Genomic DNA, 16,988 nt, shown 5'->3' with positions numbered 1-16,988 from the left:
TGGCCATTTTCCACGACGAAGTTTGGCATGCTTGGTGTCATATGAACGCTGTGAGACGGTAGTATCGGGATGTGGTGTAATATTTTACGGCAAATGATATTTGGGCAATAGGCATCAAATCTAGTGCATACATTTGTGGAATATGAAAAACAGCTCATGTAATTTCAATTGTAATAAAAGGGTAAATTTCCACGACAAAATTGGCCATGCATGGTGTCAAATGAAAGCTCAGAGACTGTAGTATCGGGATGTGGTGTAATATCTCACGGCAAATGATGTGTGAGCAATGGGTATCAAATCTAGTGCATAAATTGTGGAATATGAAATATAGCTCATGTAAATTAAATCTATGAAATATGCCCATTTTCCACGACGAAATTGGCCATGCATAGTGTCAAATGAAAGCTCAGAGACTGTAGTATCGGGATGTGGTGTAATATCTCACGGCAAATGATGTGTGGGCAATAGGTATCAAATCTAGTGCATAAATTGTGGAATATAAAATATAGCTCATGTAAATTAAATCTATGAAATATGCCCATTTTCCACGACGAAATTGGCCATGCATGGTGTCAAATGAAAGCTCAGAGACTGTAGTATCGGGATGTGGTGTAATATTTCACGGCAAATGATGTGTGGGCAATGGGTATCAAATCTAGTGCATAAATTGTAAAATATGAAATATAGCTCATGTAACTTAAATGTAAGGAAAATGGCCATTTTCCACGATGGAATTTGGCATGCAAGGTGTCATATGAAAGCTCAGAGACTGTAGTTTCGGGATGTGGTGTAATATTTCACGGCAAATGATGTATGGGCCATAGGTATCAAATCTAGTGCATAAATTGTGGAATATGAAATATAGCTCATGTAAATTAAATCTATGAAAAAGGGCCATTTTCCACGATGGAATTTGGCATGCAAGGTGTCATATGAAAGCACAGAGACTGTAGTCTCGGGATGTGGTGTAATATTTCACGGCAAATGATGTATGGACCATAGGTATCAAATCTAGTGCATATACTGTGGAATATGAAATAGTTCATGTAATTTAAATGTAAGAAAAATGGCCATTTTCCACGACGAAGTTTGGCATGCTGGGTGTCATATGAACGCTGTGAGACGGTAGTATCGGGATGTGGTGTAATATTTCACGGCAAATGTTGTGTGGGCAATAGGTATCAAGTCTAGTGCATACATTGTGGAATATGAAAAACAGCTCATGGAATTTCAATTGTAATAAAAGGGTGAATTTTCACGACGAAATTGGCCATACATGGTGTCAAATGAAAGCTCAGAGACTGTAGTATCGGGATGTGGTGTAATATCTCACGGCAAATCATGTGTGAGCAATGGGTATCAAATCTAGTGCATAAATTGTAAAATATGAAATATAGCTCATGTAAAGAAGAAACAGAAAAGCCCCCCCAAAACAAGTGCAATATGAACCGATTTATTTGACAGAAAGCATGTATCATTTACTTAAAGATTGGTCGACAATGGAGTCACCAGAAAAAAAGGCTTTTATTCGTCTGTGAGGAGTAGCCTATGTTCGTCTGCTACTAGGCAAATGCCAGTGTCATCGCGTATTTGCAGTCAGCACTGCCCCCTGTCGGTAGAAAATTGCAATATTTAAGGTGGAACGGAAACTTGACTACACCGCATTCTGAATGTGCGGCCAACTTCAGCTTCGTCTCTGCTCTTGGGTTTGGCCTCACAGCGAACTCAACCCTCTTGTTGCTTGCAGTTTGTTAAATAAAGCGATGCAGATTACATTATTTATTTCTGATTAATTGCGTCTTTTGATGTCTTTTGCAACATCTGCTTGTTAGGCTGGGCTACTGTCAATGTCCTGTACAGGTAAATGTTCAACAATTGCTGTTGTAGGCCTACATGCTAATCAATTAGGGACTGTTCAGGGGCTACCGGAGGAGTTTTGGGAGCGTTAGTCAAAAAGACCCTCCCTCGCCAGCAAGACATTTTTCTATGACCCTCCAAAGTGATTGAGAAAAAACGCATGACCCTCCCCAGTCCCAACAATTTAGGCTATTTATGCCTTCTGTAGGCTACTGGGTCAATTTGGGAGCTTGCATGCTACGACTCCTTCCTTGAAATGCCTTGAAAAGGCTGTCGTTTGCACAATTTCACAATAATCACCGGGACCGAAACAAACCTGTCAACTTTTACCGGGTTTATCGCGTATTTTAACTTTTTCCTCGCTGTCTTAGGAGGAGCTGCAGGGCCGTCGCAAGGGGGTGCGAGGCCCTGTGCGAACTTGACAGATGCATGAACTTACGTGCATGAAATCATGCGATAGCTTACTTTACACATAGCCAAGGCTACCGTCGGTGCATTTTAATAGTAGCCTAGTCAAATAAGCTACACCAGCTTGTCTGTAAGAGGGGAAATTGTATAGCCTATAACAGCGGTTCCCAAACTTTTCCCCCTGCGTACCACCGCCTACATTCCAACTCGGCTCGCATACCCCCACCATCCGACACATAAACACATAAAAACGTAACGCATTCTATAACACCCGCCGGTTTCAGGTGCGTGCATTTAGTCAGTTAAAAAGTTATGAAAATTAGCCTGCATAGTAGCCTAACTACATCAACATACAACATCTTATCTTATAATAGGCCTACAACAACGCATGACAAGGATGTATTCGTTTGGACAACATTAGGCTATACAGCCTAGAAAGGCTAAACTTAGGCTACCTTTAGTTTGTTAAATGTAAAGCCTAGCTTAATGTTACCTTTCTTGCCCATCTGAAATAACTCCTAGCTTTGCTCCTTCCCTCCTTTCTGTTTTTGTTGTTTTCAAAAACCTGTTATATCCGCGAAACTTTCCCCCCACGGACCATCCAACGCATTCAAAAGTAACGCATTCTATTAGCTATTCCAGGCGTCATGTTTAATAAGCTGCCCTTTTTTTGATGAACACATACAGAGTTTATAAATGATATCCTTTAAATTCATGTTTCCATATCATTATGACCTGATTCGAAATTATGTATTTATTCATGAATTAATTACAAAAGATTTAAAATTTTCATTTTATACCTGTCCGCCATAGCCCTTTTTATCTCGCGTAGGCTACCCCCTAGAAGCAGCTCGCGTACCACCGGGGGTACGCGTACCACAGTTTGGGAATCCCTGGCCTATAACATTAGCTGAGTCACATATTTGGCCATATGGTGTTTATCATAGGCTACATTACGAAACCAAATAGTGTAACAAAGGCGAACACTTTAACAGGGGAAATTAATTGGCCATGAATCATTGTGCTGAACGGTATTTGTCAATGAGCAGAAACACACACGACATTCAAACTGTTGATAAGATGTGCACTATGGAAACTGGTCTGTAGGCTAACATTGGACAAATAAATGACACTGACTCGCCATATCTTGATTTGCCGCAAACTCAGCAATGAAATCATAGGCCAGTTTGCAGGTAGCATAACGTCTTTTTCAATTAATAGAAGGGAGAGCACAGTCTCTCCTGTGACATTGAGGTGCGCAAATAGTTTTTAATAGCCTGTTCAACTTCGAAAGGCTTCGTTCACTCGATGCCAGTCACTGATCGCTATTTCAAATTTCGGGAAGCTTCGTTCAATCTTTTTAAGTTTTAAGTGCAGTAGGCCCCTATCTGCCCCGTTTGGAATTATATCTCGAGCTAAGGTCCAGTGCGTTATGTCCTGGGATTCGGACGTGCTCAAAAATAAAAGAAGAAAAAAAAACACTTTTTTATAGACGGTTATGAGGAGCAATATGAGTCGTGCCATTCAGACTCAACCCTCTTGTTGCTTTGATATCTTTTTTGTTGTCGTTTGAACGTCGGCAAGCAGGCATGTTGCAGTTGCAATTTAAGTGAAATTTCTACAGTAGGCCTACAACATGCAACATGCTTGTTAGGCTGGGCTACTGTCAATGTACTTGTACAGGTAAATGTTCAACAATTGCTGGTGTACAGGCTATAATCAATTAGCTAAATCATTTGTCTAGCTGTTTAAAAAAGAATCGTGCTACATTCAAACGCAAAAGGTGCTTTGATATCTTTTTCGTTTGAATGTCGGCAAGCAGGCATGCTGCGGTTGCAATGAATAAGGATAATTGGTTTTATCTGCGGATTTATTTTTTGCATTATTTTGAATATGACTCGCTCCAGTCTCAACAGCACGCCTACTTTTTCCACACGCATCTAAGTTCTAACACACATATCCCGTCTCGCTTTCTCTCTCTCCATCCCTGTGCATGATTCTTTCTTAAAGGAGCTGCACCATCTTACAACAATTGCATCTACATTTTCATATTAGAATGTTTTGTCAAGTGTAAGCTTAAACTACCGTGATCAATTTAAGTTCCCGTGCCCCCGCTGAAAGTCTCATGCGCTTATCGTTACACTATCAAATCTATAAGTAACCGTGACACATAGGGTATACGATATATAAACTCATGCTATTGTATTATCATATATGTTTGGTAATGGCTCAGCTTTCTCTGATTGTTCTACTGACTTGGAAACTGCATCATGGAAGCAGTAAGTCAAGTCGCATCAAAAATAGTAGTGGCAGAACTCCAAAGTGACACCTTGTGGTTGTTTGTGTCAACTGCAGTTTGTGCCATTTCTGCTGAGAAAATGGGGTGCGTGATTCCTGAAGGAACCTGTCCAAACTTAACTGGGACCCACTGCATAGCGCACCAGACCGCGATGTCTTCAAGGGTTGAATGAAGGGAGTTTGCAAAAATTAGTGTATTTTTCAAGTCAATAAACATTCTTAATTTTCGAATGTCTTTGTCAGGGAACATCTGACTTTTAAAAACCATAGGCCTGGTAGTCGCTCAGACAAGGAGTTATAAGATAAAGGCAATACCATTTGTGTCACCTAATACAGTTCAGTGAATTAGCAAGATACCATCAGAAGCCAACAATCATAAACCACAGTGTGCGCGCGCGCTCTCTTCCCTGCGCATGAAGCTGTCTGCGTGTTGTAGGCTAGATTTGCGTGAGTTCTTTCTATCTGCTTTACTTTTGTGAGTTGCGACCACCTAGGCTATGTTATAGACGTTCTATGAGGTACCAGTGTTTAGCTGTGTCACAAAACAATAAGCTTTGTCAGACTACTTTTAAAATGATATTCAGGGCTATATACATTTTAAATATTCGGGGCTGAAGACCCGACAAAGCCTTGCGTTAATTTTTCAGGTGGGAAGTCTCAGGAATTTTCATACGAGAGACGCTCTCATTGGTGGTTAGTATATGGAGTAGGGAATTGACAGCAACATATCCAATCACATTATGAGAGATGCTGAATTTAACATAAACTGCGATGTTTGATTTTAAATTAATGTAAATTTAGCCGGGACTGTAAGCTGGCACACGTGGGTGCTCGATGTTTTCAGTGGGTGCCCGAGAGACGGAGCACCCACGGTATCGGCGCCTATGACAAGCGTATCTCGCGGTTGCATCCATTACAAACAAACATGCAATGTGAACGTCTGGGATTGGGGAGAGCACTAAATGCTCTTCTGAATAAGCACGAAGTCAAGCCTTTAAATGAAAAACACTCTTTAATAATAAAAAAAAAACGCTAATGAAGTAAACTTGTGACCATCAAAAATCGTTTATCGCCTGTAACTCCGTGATAACAGGACGTAACAGGAAGGCATTTGGCTGAGCAACGGAGGTTAATATGCTCTATATTTTGTCCAAATTATGTCTGTCTATCATCGTTGCACTCGGAGAAAACCAGAATGTTTAATTTGTCCTGCGTTTCTTCTACAGCTGCAAACTCGCCGTTAACCAAATATTTCTTTATTAGGGCAGGGCAGGCATAATACTGGCTATTAAATTATTTCTAAACCAGTCTGCTAAAGTCTGTAGTGAAGTCCGCGAGGGAAGCTGGCCAAGTCGAAGCACTGCCCACTGTAAAATGATTTGTATTTATATTTTTGTCATTATAATGTACCAAGAGTAAATGTAAGCGTTTTTTTTCTGAAATCTTTGAAAATGTACTCTGAATGTATAAAAATTGATTCCATATAACACTAAAATAAATTGCATAGGCATATCAATCCTAAATTAAATGTAAAACCACACAAAAAAGCATTTTGTAATAGTCGCACCACATGATGTTTGGTCGCACCACATGACATTCAACTTGAGATCAAATTTACAGGCACAAAATTGACCACCTACTCATAACAAACTTGATTCCTCTAAAAGGTCACTATTTCATTTCTAATCAAAAAATAAATTTGAACAAATAAATTAATATTCATTGTATTGTTGAGGTCATACCAGATGACGTCCAAATTTGGCAACTTCTTGCCAGCTGTTATTTAAGCTATGTTTTTCCAAATATAAGAGATAATTACAAACTTGTTTGCTGCCCCAATGGGTGCCTGGCAAACTAGTTTATGAATGCAACTTAAGATCTTTGAATCATTTTAAAATAAAAGTATCAAAATGGCAGTTTCTTGATGGTTGCACCAGATGATATTTGATTAAGTTGACATCTTCGGACAAAGTTTGTTTGTATAATAGGATGGACATAAAAATAAAAAATGCTGTGTAATTTTCTACAGAGCTACAAAACACTTTTGAAAAAATGCTAGATAGAGCAGAAAGCACATTTGAATAGATTCAGTGTAATTTTAAAGAAGTTTCCCAAACAGCAGTCATGGTCGGACAGTCGTACCACATGATATTTTGATACTTCACATAAGAGAAAAATTAAAAATACCTTAAGATTTTTCAAAAGGTAAAGTGGTTACAAATATGGGATCCCACATATATATGGTGTGTCTTCAGGCATTCAAACCTTTTATAAACGTAAAAAAATACTGTTGGACAGAAAATCTGGACGTCACGTTATATACTTATATTAACTCATAATTATATGTCAAAAGCAAAACATTAGATGACACCAACTCTCCTAATACAGTTTCATACACACAAACCTACACACACACACACACGCACACGCACACACACACACAGCCATACCATGACAGGGAAGTCTGATATCCTGTTAGGACACTGTAAATAGTCTGCCACTGACCTACTAAACTGTGTAAACATTTTAACACGTTAAACCACAACCAATAAAACCAACGCAGGACAAATACAGGTCACACCCAGAGCGGTCACTCAGCCAACTATATGGCTATGCATAAGGTTGTTATTATATTGTGCACAAAAAAGACATAGTTGTGTTTTTACAATGTTATCATGCCACTGGTAACTATCTGAACGCAACAACGCAATAGGCCTACTGTCTAGGGGGAACTAAATAATTACAATACCACCTGCCATGGGTCCCTAACCTAAGTGTAGCGTATAGTCGTGTTAGTCAATGTGTAGGAGACTAATCGTGGGGGGTGCAAAAACCAGAGGGGTAGACATGTAAGGAATCCTAAATAGTCATCGCAAATTAACCACATTGCTATTTTGATGTTAGAAACTCCATCCTTCTCACCAGACCCTCTCTTACTCACACACACACGCACAAACACACGCACACACACAGAACTATTTCACTGCTGACAGTATACAGCCAATGTATAGCAATCCAGTCAAAGCTTTCAAGCGCATAACTCCCAGGGTGCTGCCTGCTAGGCTATAAATACTAGAGCACTCTCACCAGGACACCAGCATAGCAACTCACTCTGCCACCCCGTTTCATATTTCATTCATTTTTTCCACACTACCATTTCCAGACTTTTCTCATTTCTCTCTCACTCTCTCTCTTCTATATTACCCACACTATTGTATCCACAAAACATACAGTACAGTAGCATTCTCTCTCTCTCTCTTTCTTTCTCTCTCTCCCCCTCTCCCTCTCTCTCTTTCTCTCTTTCTCTCTCTTCCAAATCATTGTCATATTGGTCTTTCAAAGACCAACTCCCCTAAAACTGAGCCCAGTGTTTGTTCTGAGGGCTGTCTGCTGACCCCATCTGCATGCCGTTTCTCATTTTCTAAAAGTCAGAGGGGGTTTGTGTGACTCCGATGGCGTAGTGTATCAGAAGGTTGGGGAGGGATGGAAAGGCTGTGTCACATGGATTAATCAGATCGATGCATGTGGTGTGATTTGGACAGAGCGAAAGAGACCGAGAGAAAGACCAGGGTGATATGGAGAGAGAGATAGAGAGAGAGGAATTAAGAGAAAGGAAGGGTAAGGGTGTGAAAGAGGAGATGAAAGGAGGAAATGGAGGAGAGAAAGGTTAGCCAAACACAATTGACCTTTCCCTGCGCCTTCAGGCGCCAGGCCAGTCACAACAGTTGTGGTGTTACACACACACGCACGCACACACACACACACGCACGCACACACACACACAACACACACACACACACAAACACATAATCATAGGTATGCAAAGTTTGCATGCGCACACACACATACACACACACACACACACAGCCATGTAACAGAAACAATAATTAGCCATTAAACTTAACTTTGTCGCTTTACATTAGCATGTAAAATGCCGTCACAAGAGACTTTTACTTTACACAATCACATCGGAGAGTAGTCTCCCTTCATAAAACAAGCCTCAGGCTTTAATTTGCTTTTGTTCATTACTAGACCCCCATAACAGCTTCTTGGCCAATTTCTATAGCTATACTGCCACCTAGTGGAAAAAACAAGTCACTCCATACACTACATCTTTACAGAATCATGAATCATGGATCATGAATCAGAATTGTAAAAAAAAATGTTTGATAACTCTCTTTATATGTCTGATTTCCTATCTGTTGGAACAATATACATTATATTGTGGAGATACTTGGTGATTTACATATTACCTGTTTGAACTGCCCAGGCCTTGTACATCAGAGGTGATGTGGGGTGATGTGGGGCGATTGTTTGTGATTATATTACCTGTTTGTGATTGTTTTACCTGTTTCATCTTGGAGGTGACCACGGAGGGCAGTTTGACCCTGAGTTGCACCGTCTTTTTAAAGGAGCCGAGGAAGCCACTCATGTAGGCCAGCGTCTGCATACGCACCACACCAGGAGCCTCCTTATCCGTCGTCTGGAGAACACGGGGGGGCAGGAGGGAAGGAAAGGAGGAAAGGGAAAAGGAGAAAGAAAGAAAGACAGTCAGAGAGGCAAATAGAGAAAAATATGATACAGAGACAGAAAGAAAGAAGTGAATGACACACAGGATAACACACACAAGAACAATATGACAGGGAGGGAGGGGAGGAGGGAAGGAAGGAGAGGAGAAAGAAAGACAGTAAGAGAAAAAAGAAAAAAAGAAAAAAATACGATGCAGAGGAAGAAAGACATGAGTGACATTTACATTAATTCATTTAGCAGACACTTTTATCCAAAGCCACTTACAGAGAGGAGGGATAACATTCAGTGACATTCAACAACAACAACAACAACAACAACAACAACAACAACACACTGTCCCAACCCAGAGGGATGGGAACTGATTGGTGGACTCACCAGGTATCCCCTGGAGACAGAGTGTTTGGGGAGCTCCTTTGGCACATCAGCGTATGCCTTCTCCACTGAGGGGCGCAAGAGAGACAAACTGAGTGCAAGTTATACAGTACAGTGGTTAAAGATTTACAAAACACACCTACACTTCAAAAGTAGTCTCATATAGAGTCTGACCGATAAATTGATGTGTCGATATTGTCATCCGATCTTAACTATCTACTGATCTATCGGTATCAGCGTTTATAACGGCCGATAATCAATATCATAATATTGGATAATCAATTTTACATTTAGTGAAGAAAAGCCAAATAGTGACCCTTCATCTAATTTTGCAGTATTGTCTTCCACTGCCCGGCTGCAAACGTATGCCAGCCAGAAATAGGAACAGTGCGCGACAGGCAAGTGTGTTGGAGGTGTATCTAGCCAAAAGAGACCGTGTAGAGATGTTTTAAAGGGACACCAGGCAACGTTTTCATGTTAATTACTCATCTTCTTAAGTTGGTATATGGTTAAATGACTCATTACAGGGCGAATGAATACTCTCTCGCCCGCCCCTACTGCCTGTAGGAAGAATATCCCACTTGCAAGTTCAGTGTATCGTACCCGCCGACCGAAGCAGGATCAGTTTACATCCTGCATCCACAGTACAGAGGCAGGCTAACGAAACGCTAGCGATTGTTGCAAATGTGTGTACAATGGCAGAGCCGGCGAAGAAGCAGCGGAAACCCTTGACGGAAGACTCAAAGAAAAGGAAAAGAGCTTCAGACCGAGCGAGGGGGAGTTTCGTAGAGAAAAAGCATCAGGCTTGCCTGGTGTCCCTTTAATAGTCAGACTGGCCGCAGCAGCGCCACATCAGAGACATACTGTATCTGGTACAAATGCGCCACAGTGGCAGTCTGAATCAACCGTCCAGTCACATGAGAGTTGCAGCTATGGGCGTTATCTTACATTACGCAGTTTTCCAATCACACAAAGAATTACCATCGCTCTGAGAGTGGAAGACCAGCACAGACACGCTGGTGGAGGGGTGGAGCGGCTTGGACACTGGCAGAAGCTGTTTGGCCGAGGAGAGTGCAGGAGAGAGCGAGGGTATCTCCTTCAGCGTGACGTTAGGTGCCAACGCCGGGTCAAGGACCAGGATGGGCGCCAGGATGCAGTGGGACAGCAGACACTCCAGACGCTCTCTAGGGGAACCAATCAAATCAAGAGTAAAGAATGTATTGTATGATATTATATATATTATATTAGTGATCACACATGCACACATAATTAAATTATATTAGTGATCACACATCAATAATCCTGCATAACCATGAATAACACCACCTACACAACTCTTTAAGGGATATAGTCATTTCGTGTGTATTAGCCCCATCCAGTATAAACCGCTTGACAGTGTTTTTATGTGTATATTTCTATTATAAAAACCGGGGGAACAGTATTTGTTTTATACATGCCCAATATTGATATTACAGGATATTGAAAATCTACATAAGGCACTACATGAAGAAAAAAATTCTGAAAACATTTTCATCCTACTCCATAGAATGCTTATTTACAACACAGACAGGGAGTTCCATGAAATGCAGAAACTGGGCAGTTAGTATCTTATAAATATAAGCATAAGAGTGATGACATCTTCATAAAAAAAATATAATATATTATCTGCTGCACATATCAACCCACACTATCCAACGGTCTTCAGGAGGTCAATTACTGCACTTGAGAAAAAGGAAAGAGTACCGTGTGTGTGTGTGTGTGTGTTAGTGTGTCATAGTGTGGTCATACGTTTTCCTGGCTGAATGGCGTGAATGTCGTTCTGTGTGTGTGTGTGTGTAATGTGTGCATACATCATAAATATTAAAAGACACACAACATGTAGAGCAGCACTCTAAGTACTTAGGCACAGAGAACAGGAGGGAATACACAAACAGAGCTCAGCTCTTGCCGGTGCCCTTAAACCAAATATTTGATTTGTACAAGAAAGGTATGTCTGCTCCGTCACTCCTTTCTCTGTTCCCTTCACTTGCATTTCTACCTACAAGCCCTTCTCTTCTTTTTTTATTTGCTCAAGTGATGCAAACAGAAGTGGCCATGACATTCACCTTGCTTCTCTTGCTCGTCTCGTCTGACCCAAAACAGTACCACACCAATGCACTTCTTCCTGTGGTTTGGGGGCGAGGGTGTTTGTGGCCATCTATTTCAGTTGTGAGTGCGGGGTGACACAATAATCATGCAAAAAGACAGACCAGGACATCCTGCTCCTCTCTCTCTTCTCTCTCTTTCTCCTTTTCTCTTTTTTTCTCTCTCTCTCTGCACTTTGTGAGGTGAAACAAGGCTCTGTGATGCGACCCCCCCCCCCCACTCCTCAGGTCTTCAGTGCATACACATTACACATGCTGAATAATCTTGTTTCCTGAATGTGTGCATGCTTTCACTGCCTCTTGGTTTTTTTTTTTTTTTGTCAACACTTCTAATCATACTTCTTCTGTATGTGTGCTTCGTAATGACTGTTAATGATAGTATATTTTTTACTACCATATTTCTTTTGAGACTCAATCAGGACGATGCAAGTCAGGATCCAGGCTTTATTCTTTTCAATGAGGGCCAGTGGCCCTCAAGGGAGAGAGGTACATGTTTGGGTCACCCCATCATTGGTTTCCACCAGATGTTCTCAGTATTTCTCTTTTAACTTCTCTGACTAACAGAGACCATATTTAAAGTTACACACAAAGAGAGGGAGTGACCTCTAGGTCCAACCCAGTTTGAATATGCAATAGAAAGGGAGGATGAGGATTAGGCCTTCATCAGGTCTGGTCAGCTTCTATTATCTTTTAATTAAAACTACCCCCTTTCCTGGGAAGTCCTTCAGAGGCTTGGACACATGCTGTTCTACAAACATTCACACCTTGGTGATAGGCAAAAGGCATCTAGACAACTTCATTGAATTTAAGGCTAGACAATGGATGCTTGCATACAGACCAAAGACACACACACAGGGTACACATGGGTACAAAATCACAAATGACCATAAGAACTACACAGTATTCAAGTCATAAAGACTTGAATCATTAAACTGTTCACATAAAATATGAATACAAAATTATTCCCTTCAATTCCCCCTTTTCAAGTCCTTAAAGACTTGAACATCTAAACTTGCTTATATAAATTATGAATCAGCTTAATAACAACAGAGGACTTTTAGGGTGTGGAAGGAGGTTACAGATAAAAATAACAACAGTAGAAAGACTGACATCATCTATCATAGAAACAGCTAAGAAAATGCAACCAAAGCCAGTTTCCATTCTTCATGTGGTGCACAATGTTTAGTATGTGTATGTGTGTGCAAAATGTGCTTAGGGCGGCGCTTGGCTCTATTAATAGGGGGCGTTGCCCCACACCCTGTGTTCCTCTTCTTTTTCTTCAATGTTTCCTTCTCCAGTTAAAGTATACCAACAAAATAAAAATTCTCTAGTCTGAAGGTCAGGGTCGACTACCTGGAACCTTCGGATCCTTGCTGTTTTTGGGGGTTATTCTGCCCACAGCAGGTCCACTATTCTAAATTGCTTTCTCGTGATGTTCTGACCAAGGTCCTTTTGTGGGATGATACACCAGACTTCCAAATGCATAGCGGCTCTCCCAAGGACACTGTGAAGTCTGCTGGGGTCTCCAGGGGAGGTGTTGGTTGCTGTCCCCCTTTTGATAAGTTGTGTCTCATCACACTTCTGAAGCCAGCGGGGGAAGTGAGATATGCGTCGTTAGGATGTTTCTGGGTCTGCGACTTCAGAGTCTGTAAACAGATCTTGCAAATACATGTAGCTTTGGAGCAAAAGGTTTTAGCTGTCATTCCAGTACTAATAAGGAAATGATTATTCAGTGGAGTTCAACGTTTTTCAAAGATGACGTCAGCTGCAGTCAGGTCTGTCTTGACCTCTCAGTTATACCTCCAAACACGCAAACAATACAGTACATGAACTTTGAGGCTTGTGATGCCTCAGAACAGAATTCCTAGTAATAATGTAAACATTTCTTATGACAGTGGTAACAAAACATCTCGTCCAAATCTCGTCTATTAAACAGTGTTCTTGAGAAGTAAAGTTTCTTGAGGAGTCCTCAACCTATGATGTAACAGGCTATTTACACACATCACCATCACCATTGTTAAAAAAACCATCAACATGGTAAGGTTCTGTTACATCAAATATCATCCGGTGATGGGTGGCTAGGAGCAAAGCTTGTAAATGTATGAAATAAATCATTACAAAACAACAAACAAACAAACAACATAAAAATGAAACTTCAACCCATATGTTTTCTAATGAAATTAAAATATATCAGCAGTTAAGGCAAGCAAACAGACCATCAGCAATTAAACCAATGAGAACAAGGAAAAGATAAAATTAAAATAAAATAGCAACACAGCCAGCAAAGGCTCAAATGAGGATTATATAAAATTATCCTCCTGTTATCTTAGCACCTATAATGGAATTGGGAAATCTGTAACCATATCATCTGAGCAACAAGTATTCCTAGTCAGGACAAACTGAAAAGGAAATCAAATGAAATAAACCGTAGCATAAAGAAATAAAAGGTGCAATAGAATAACAAAAATAAAATTCAAAGTCAAAAAGAATCAAATCAAAGAAAGTATAGAAATTACATTAGTTACTACCAGCATCTGTACAGTCTAGGTGCTTTAAAGCAACAGAAACTTACAGAGTCAAGCAGTGTCTTGCAGTTTCACACGTCAACAAAAGTATGCTAATGTTTTCAGTTTCTCAATTGGAGACAGTCACACCTACAGTATGGCTCTTCTAACATAGCAGGGCTATTTACCTCCAATCAGTTACTACACATTTGCATCAGATCAACAGCAAAAGAAAAATCCACAGACTCATGTGGTTAGGGTATCCCTTTCTTTAAAGAGATTTTGCATTAGAAGTGAGGGTCAGTAAAACAAAACATTAGGCATTTAAAAATGACAATTTAAGGAATAAAACCAGTAAACTTAGAGAAGAAAGTATTTCAAGTCAATACCATCTATATCCCCCTTTTTATAGTTTCTTAACTATAACAAAAAAAAAATACAAACAACTTAAACGGGCTGCAGGAAGAATTTCCTGCTTAAAAAAACGGAGACAAAGAAGTTCAGTCAAGCCTTTTCAGTTAGCTCATATTAGCTCTAGACAAAGACATCGAGGCGCCTCTAGCGGCAGCTAGTTAGCTCAGGCGTACTTAAAAGAGGCCTAACCATGCTCGTTTGAGCTTATGCTGTTTGCACACTTGAAAAAGGTTATTAGCCTACGACATGAATCCTGGTTTGATTATCCATCATAAGTCTCCATAATTTAAAAAATGTATCAATTTGAAGAACACAGTATCATATCCACTCCAATGTCTTTACTTTAAACGGTGGAAAACGTCATTCGACGCCCCAACTATTACATTACGCTTTCAGTTCAACATCTTTATAGGCTACTGTGAACTGTGATCTTAGTTACACAATCTAAAGATGGTTTCATACATCTGTTATGACCAGCAACACTCTTATGCAATTTCATTTTCAGGTGAGAGATCCCAGGCAAGCAGTCCCTAATATAGTAGCATTTACAGGAGGTCCTTCTCCAACTACCCAAAATATGGCTTCAGATAAGCCCAAATGGGCCATTCTACCGAATTCGTGCAAATTCAGAGGTTGAAACATTTTGAAAAAAGTGTTTTTTCCCCAAAACTTTTAATTCACATGCATTGTATAACATCTAAGGTACACATTTCTAATAATTGGACATTTTAATTTTATATTGTCTTTTTATACAGTTTTGGAATGTTTTCCTTCTCCCAAAATGTGTCACTACCGAAACACAATAACAATTAACAAAATAAAAAGTTTTATGATAATCTATTAGGAATTTCTTTACATATACCTTCTAAATATATTTTTTAGAATTTTCTTAAAGCATTTCCATGATTCAACTGTTAACAATAATATTTTTTAACACAAAATAAAGTTCATTTATGAGATTAATTGCATTTTAAAAACAATATTTCTTTGTAAAACGCATAAAGTTGATCATACCGTTTTCAAATTTAAGGATGTATTACTATAAATATATATTTAACCAAACACCACCATGTTATCTTGTCAGATGATTAGATATACTCTTTTTTAACAAAACATCCCATGTTTCGGTTGCAGTGGTAGAGGAAGTACTGAATCTCAGTACTTAAGTAAAAGTACAAATACACAGAGAAATATTTACTTTAGTAAAAGTAAAAGTACCACACTGACAACCCTACTTAAGTAAAAGTAAAAAGTACCTGCTTTTAAATGTACTTTAAGTATTAAAAGTAAAAGTATTTGCATAATGATTTATTCTCTTAATATCTATATTCTAAAAGAAAAAATAGTATGGGCTGTGGCATTTTAATTAAGCTAGTTTTAGGTTAGGCTATATTCGACTAGATAGTTTTAAGCTAATGCAATTGTGCTTACCATCTGTGGCCCAGTTCACATTCTGACCTACAATTCTAGAGACTGTAATTCTGGTTATCTACTAGGGTGATCTGCTGAGTATATCATTCAGCAAAACACGAGAGCCTGAAGTTTAACGGGGTAGACCAGGGAAACGTCGGGTGGATCGTAATGCCAATTCTGCTGATTGAACAGAAAAGTTGCTGACAAAGGTGTCTTTATGATTAGGTTCAGTTTCACTTCCGCAGACGCACATAGACATTGAATAAGCGCTCACATTTCTACCCCCCCAATTGTAGGCTATGCCTCTTTATTTGATCACACACAATTAAGAAATATTTCCTAATCTGGAAAATGCTACGTTTTTTTCGGCCAGCGGTTCTATAATAGTCTACCATTCATTTGTGCCGCAAATGATCAGACGTGTGACAGAAGCATGGGCATAGCCTGTAACTTCGCTGATCCGCGGATAGCAATCTCATCGGAGAGGAGGCCCTAACGCTGCAGATAACAGACAGAGGAAGGCACAGAACACAGTTGCATGACCAGTGTAGCCATGGGTCTGGTGAATATAGCCTACCGAATGCAGATAGCTACAAGCTCACGCTTTGCCTGGTCTAGACTAGAAGCTTATGTTTCAAAGATGTAGAAGCTGGGCACGTAGCGCTCCAGAATCTGTGGTATCATCCCCGCCCCCTGGTAAAACAAAGGTGTTTGTCAGAGAGAAAAAAAATCTGATCATAAAATGTATCTAAAAAGGAACGATGGTGTTGTAGAAATGTAGCGGAGTAAAAGTACAGATAATTGCTGTAAAATGTAACGAAGTAAAAGTCAAAAGTATGCACTATAAATTCTACTTAAGTAAAGTACAAATACGTGGAATATTTACTTAAGTACAGTAACGAAGTATTTGTACTTCGTTACATTCCACCACTGTTCGGTTGTGACAGCACATGTTCGGTAGTGACGGTGGTGTTTCGGTAGTGACTACTACATCAGACTGCCAGTACTTTGTGTTGATAAAAATGACAAATAAGTCACAAATGTTGCA

At 39.8% G+C, this 16,988-nt stretch overlaps 1 protein-coding gene across 1 annotated transcript in view; it reads right to left on the bottom strand.

Annotated features, from left to right (window-relative positions):
- Window positions 1-16,988, bottom strand: part of LOC143136486 (N-acetylglucosamine-1-phosphotransferase subunits alpha/beta-like) — a 60,202-nt gene that overhangs the window by 35,534 nt on the left and 7,680 nt on the right. Inside the window, exons 5-7 of the mRNA XM_076297209.1 lie at window positions 10,447-10,649; window positions 9,469-9,533; window positions 8,912-9,046 (exon numbers count right to left, since the gene is read on the bottom strand). Coding sequence (XP_076153324.1) covers window positions 8,912-9,046; window positions 9,469-9,533; window positions 10,447-10,649 — 403 coding nt within the window. The remainder of the gene's footprint in view (window positions 1-8,911; window positions 9,047-9,468; window positions 9,534-10,446; window positions 10,650-16,988) is intronic.

Source organism: Alosa pseudoharengus, unplaced genomic scaffold (genome assembly GCF_046254945.1).
Source record: "Alosa pseudoharengus isolate Yale_2024_CS ecotype anadromous, Long Island Sound unplaced genomic scaffold, YU_APseudo_1.1 YU_APseudo_1.1_scf_20, whole genome shotgun sequence".
NCBI classification, from domain to species: Eukaryota; Metazoa; Chordata; class Actinopteri; order Clupeiformes; family Clupeidae; genus Alosa; species Alosa pseudoharengus.
The sequence above is the reverse complement of the archived record's forward strand: the minus strand, read 5'-3'. Positions and strand labels throughout refer to the sequence as shown.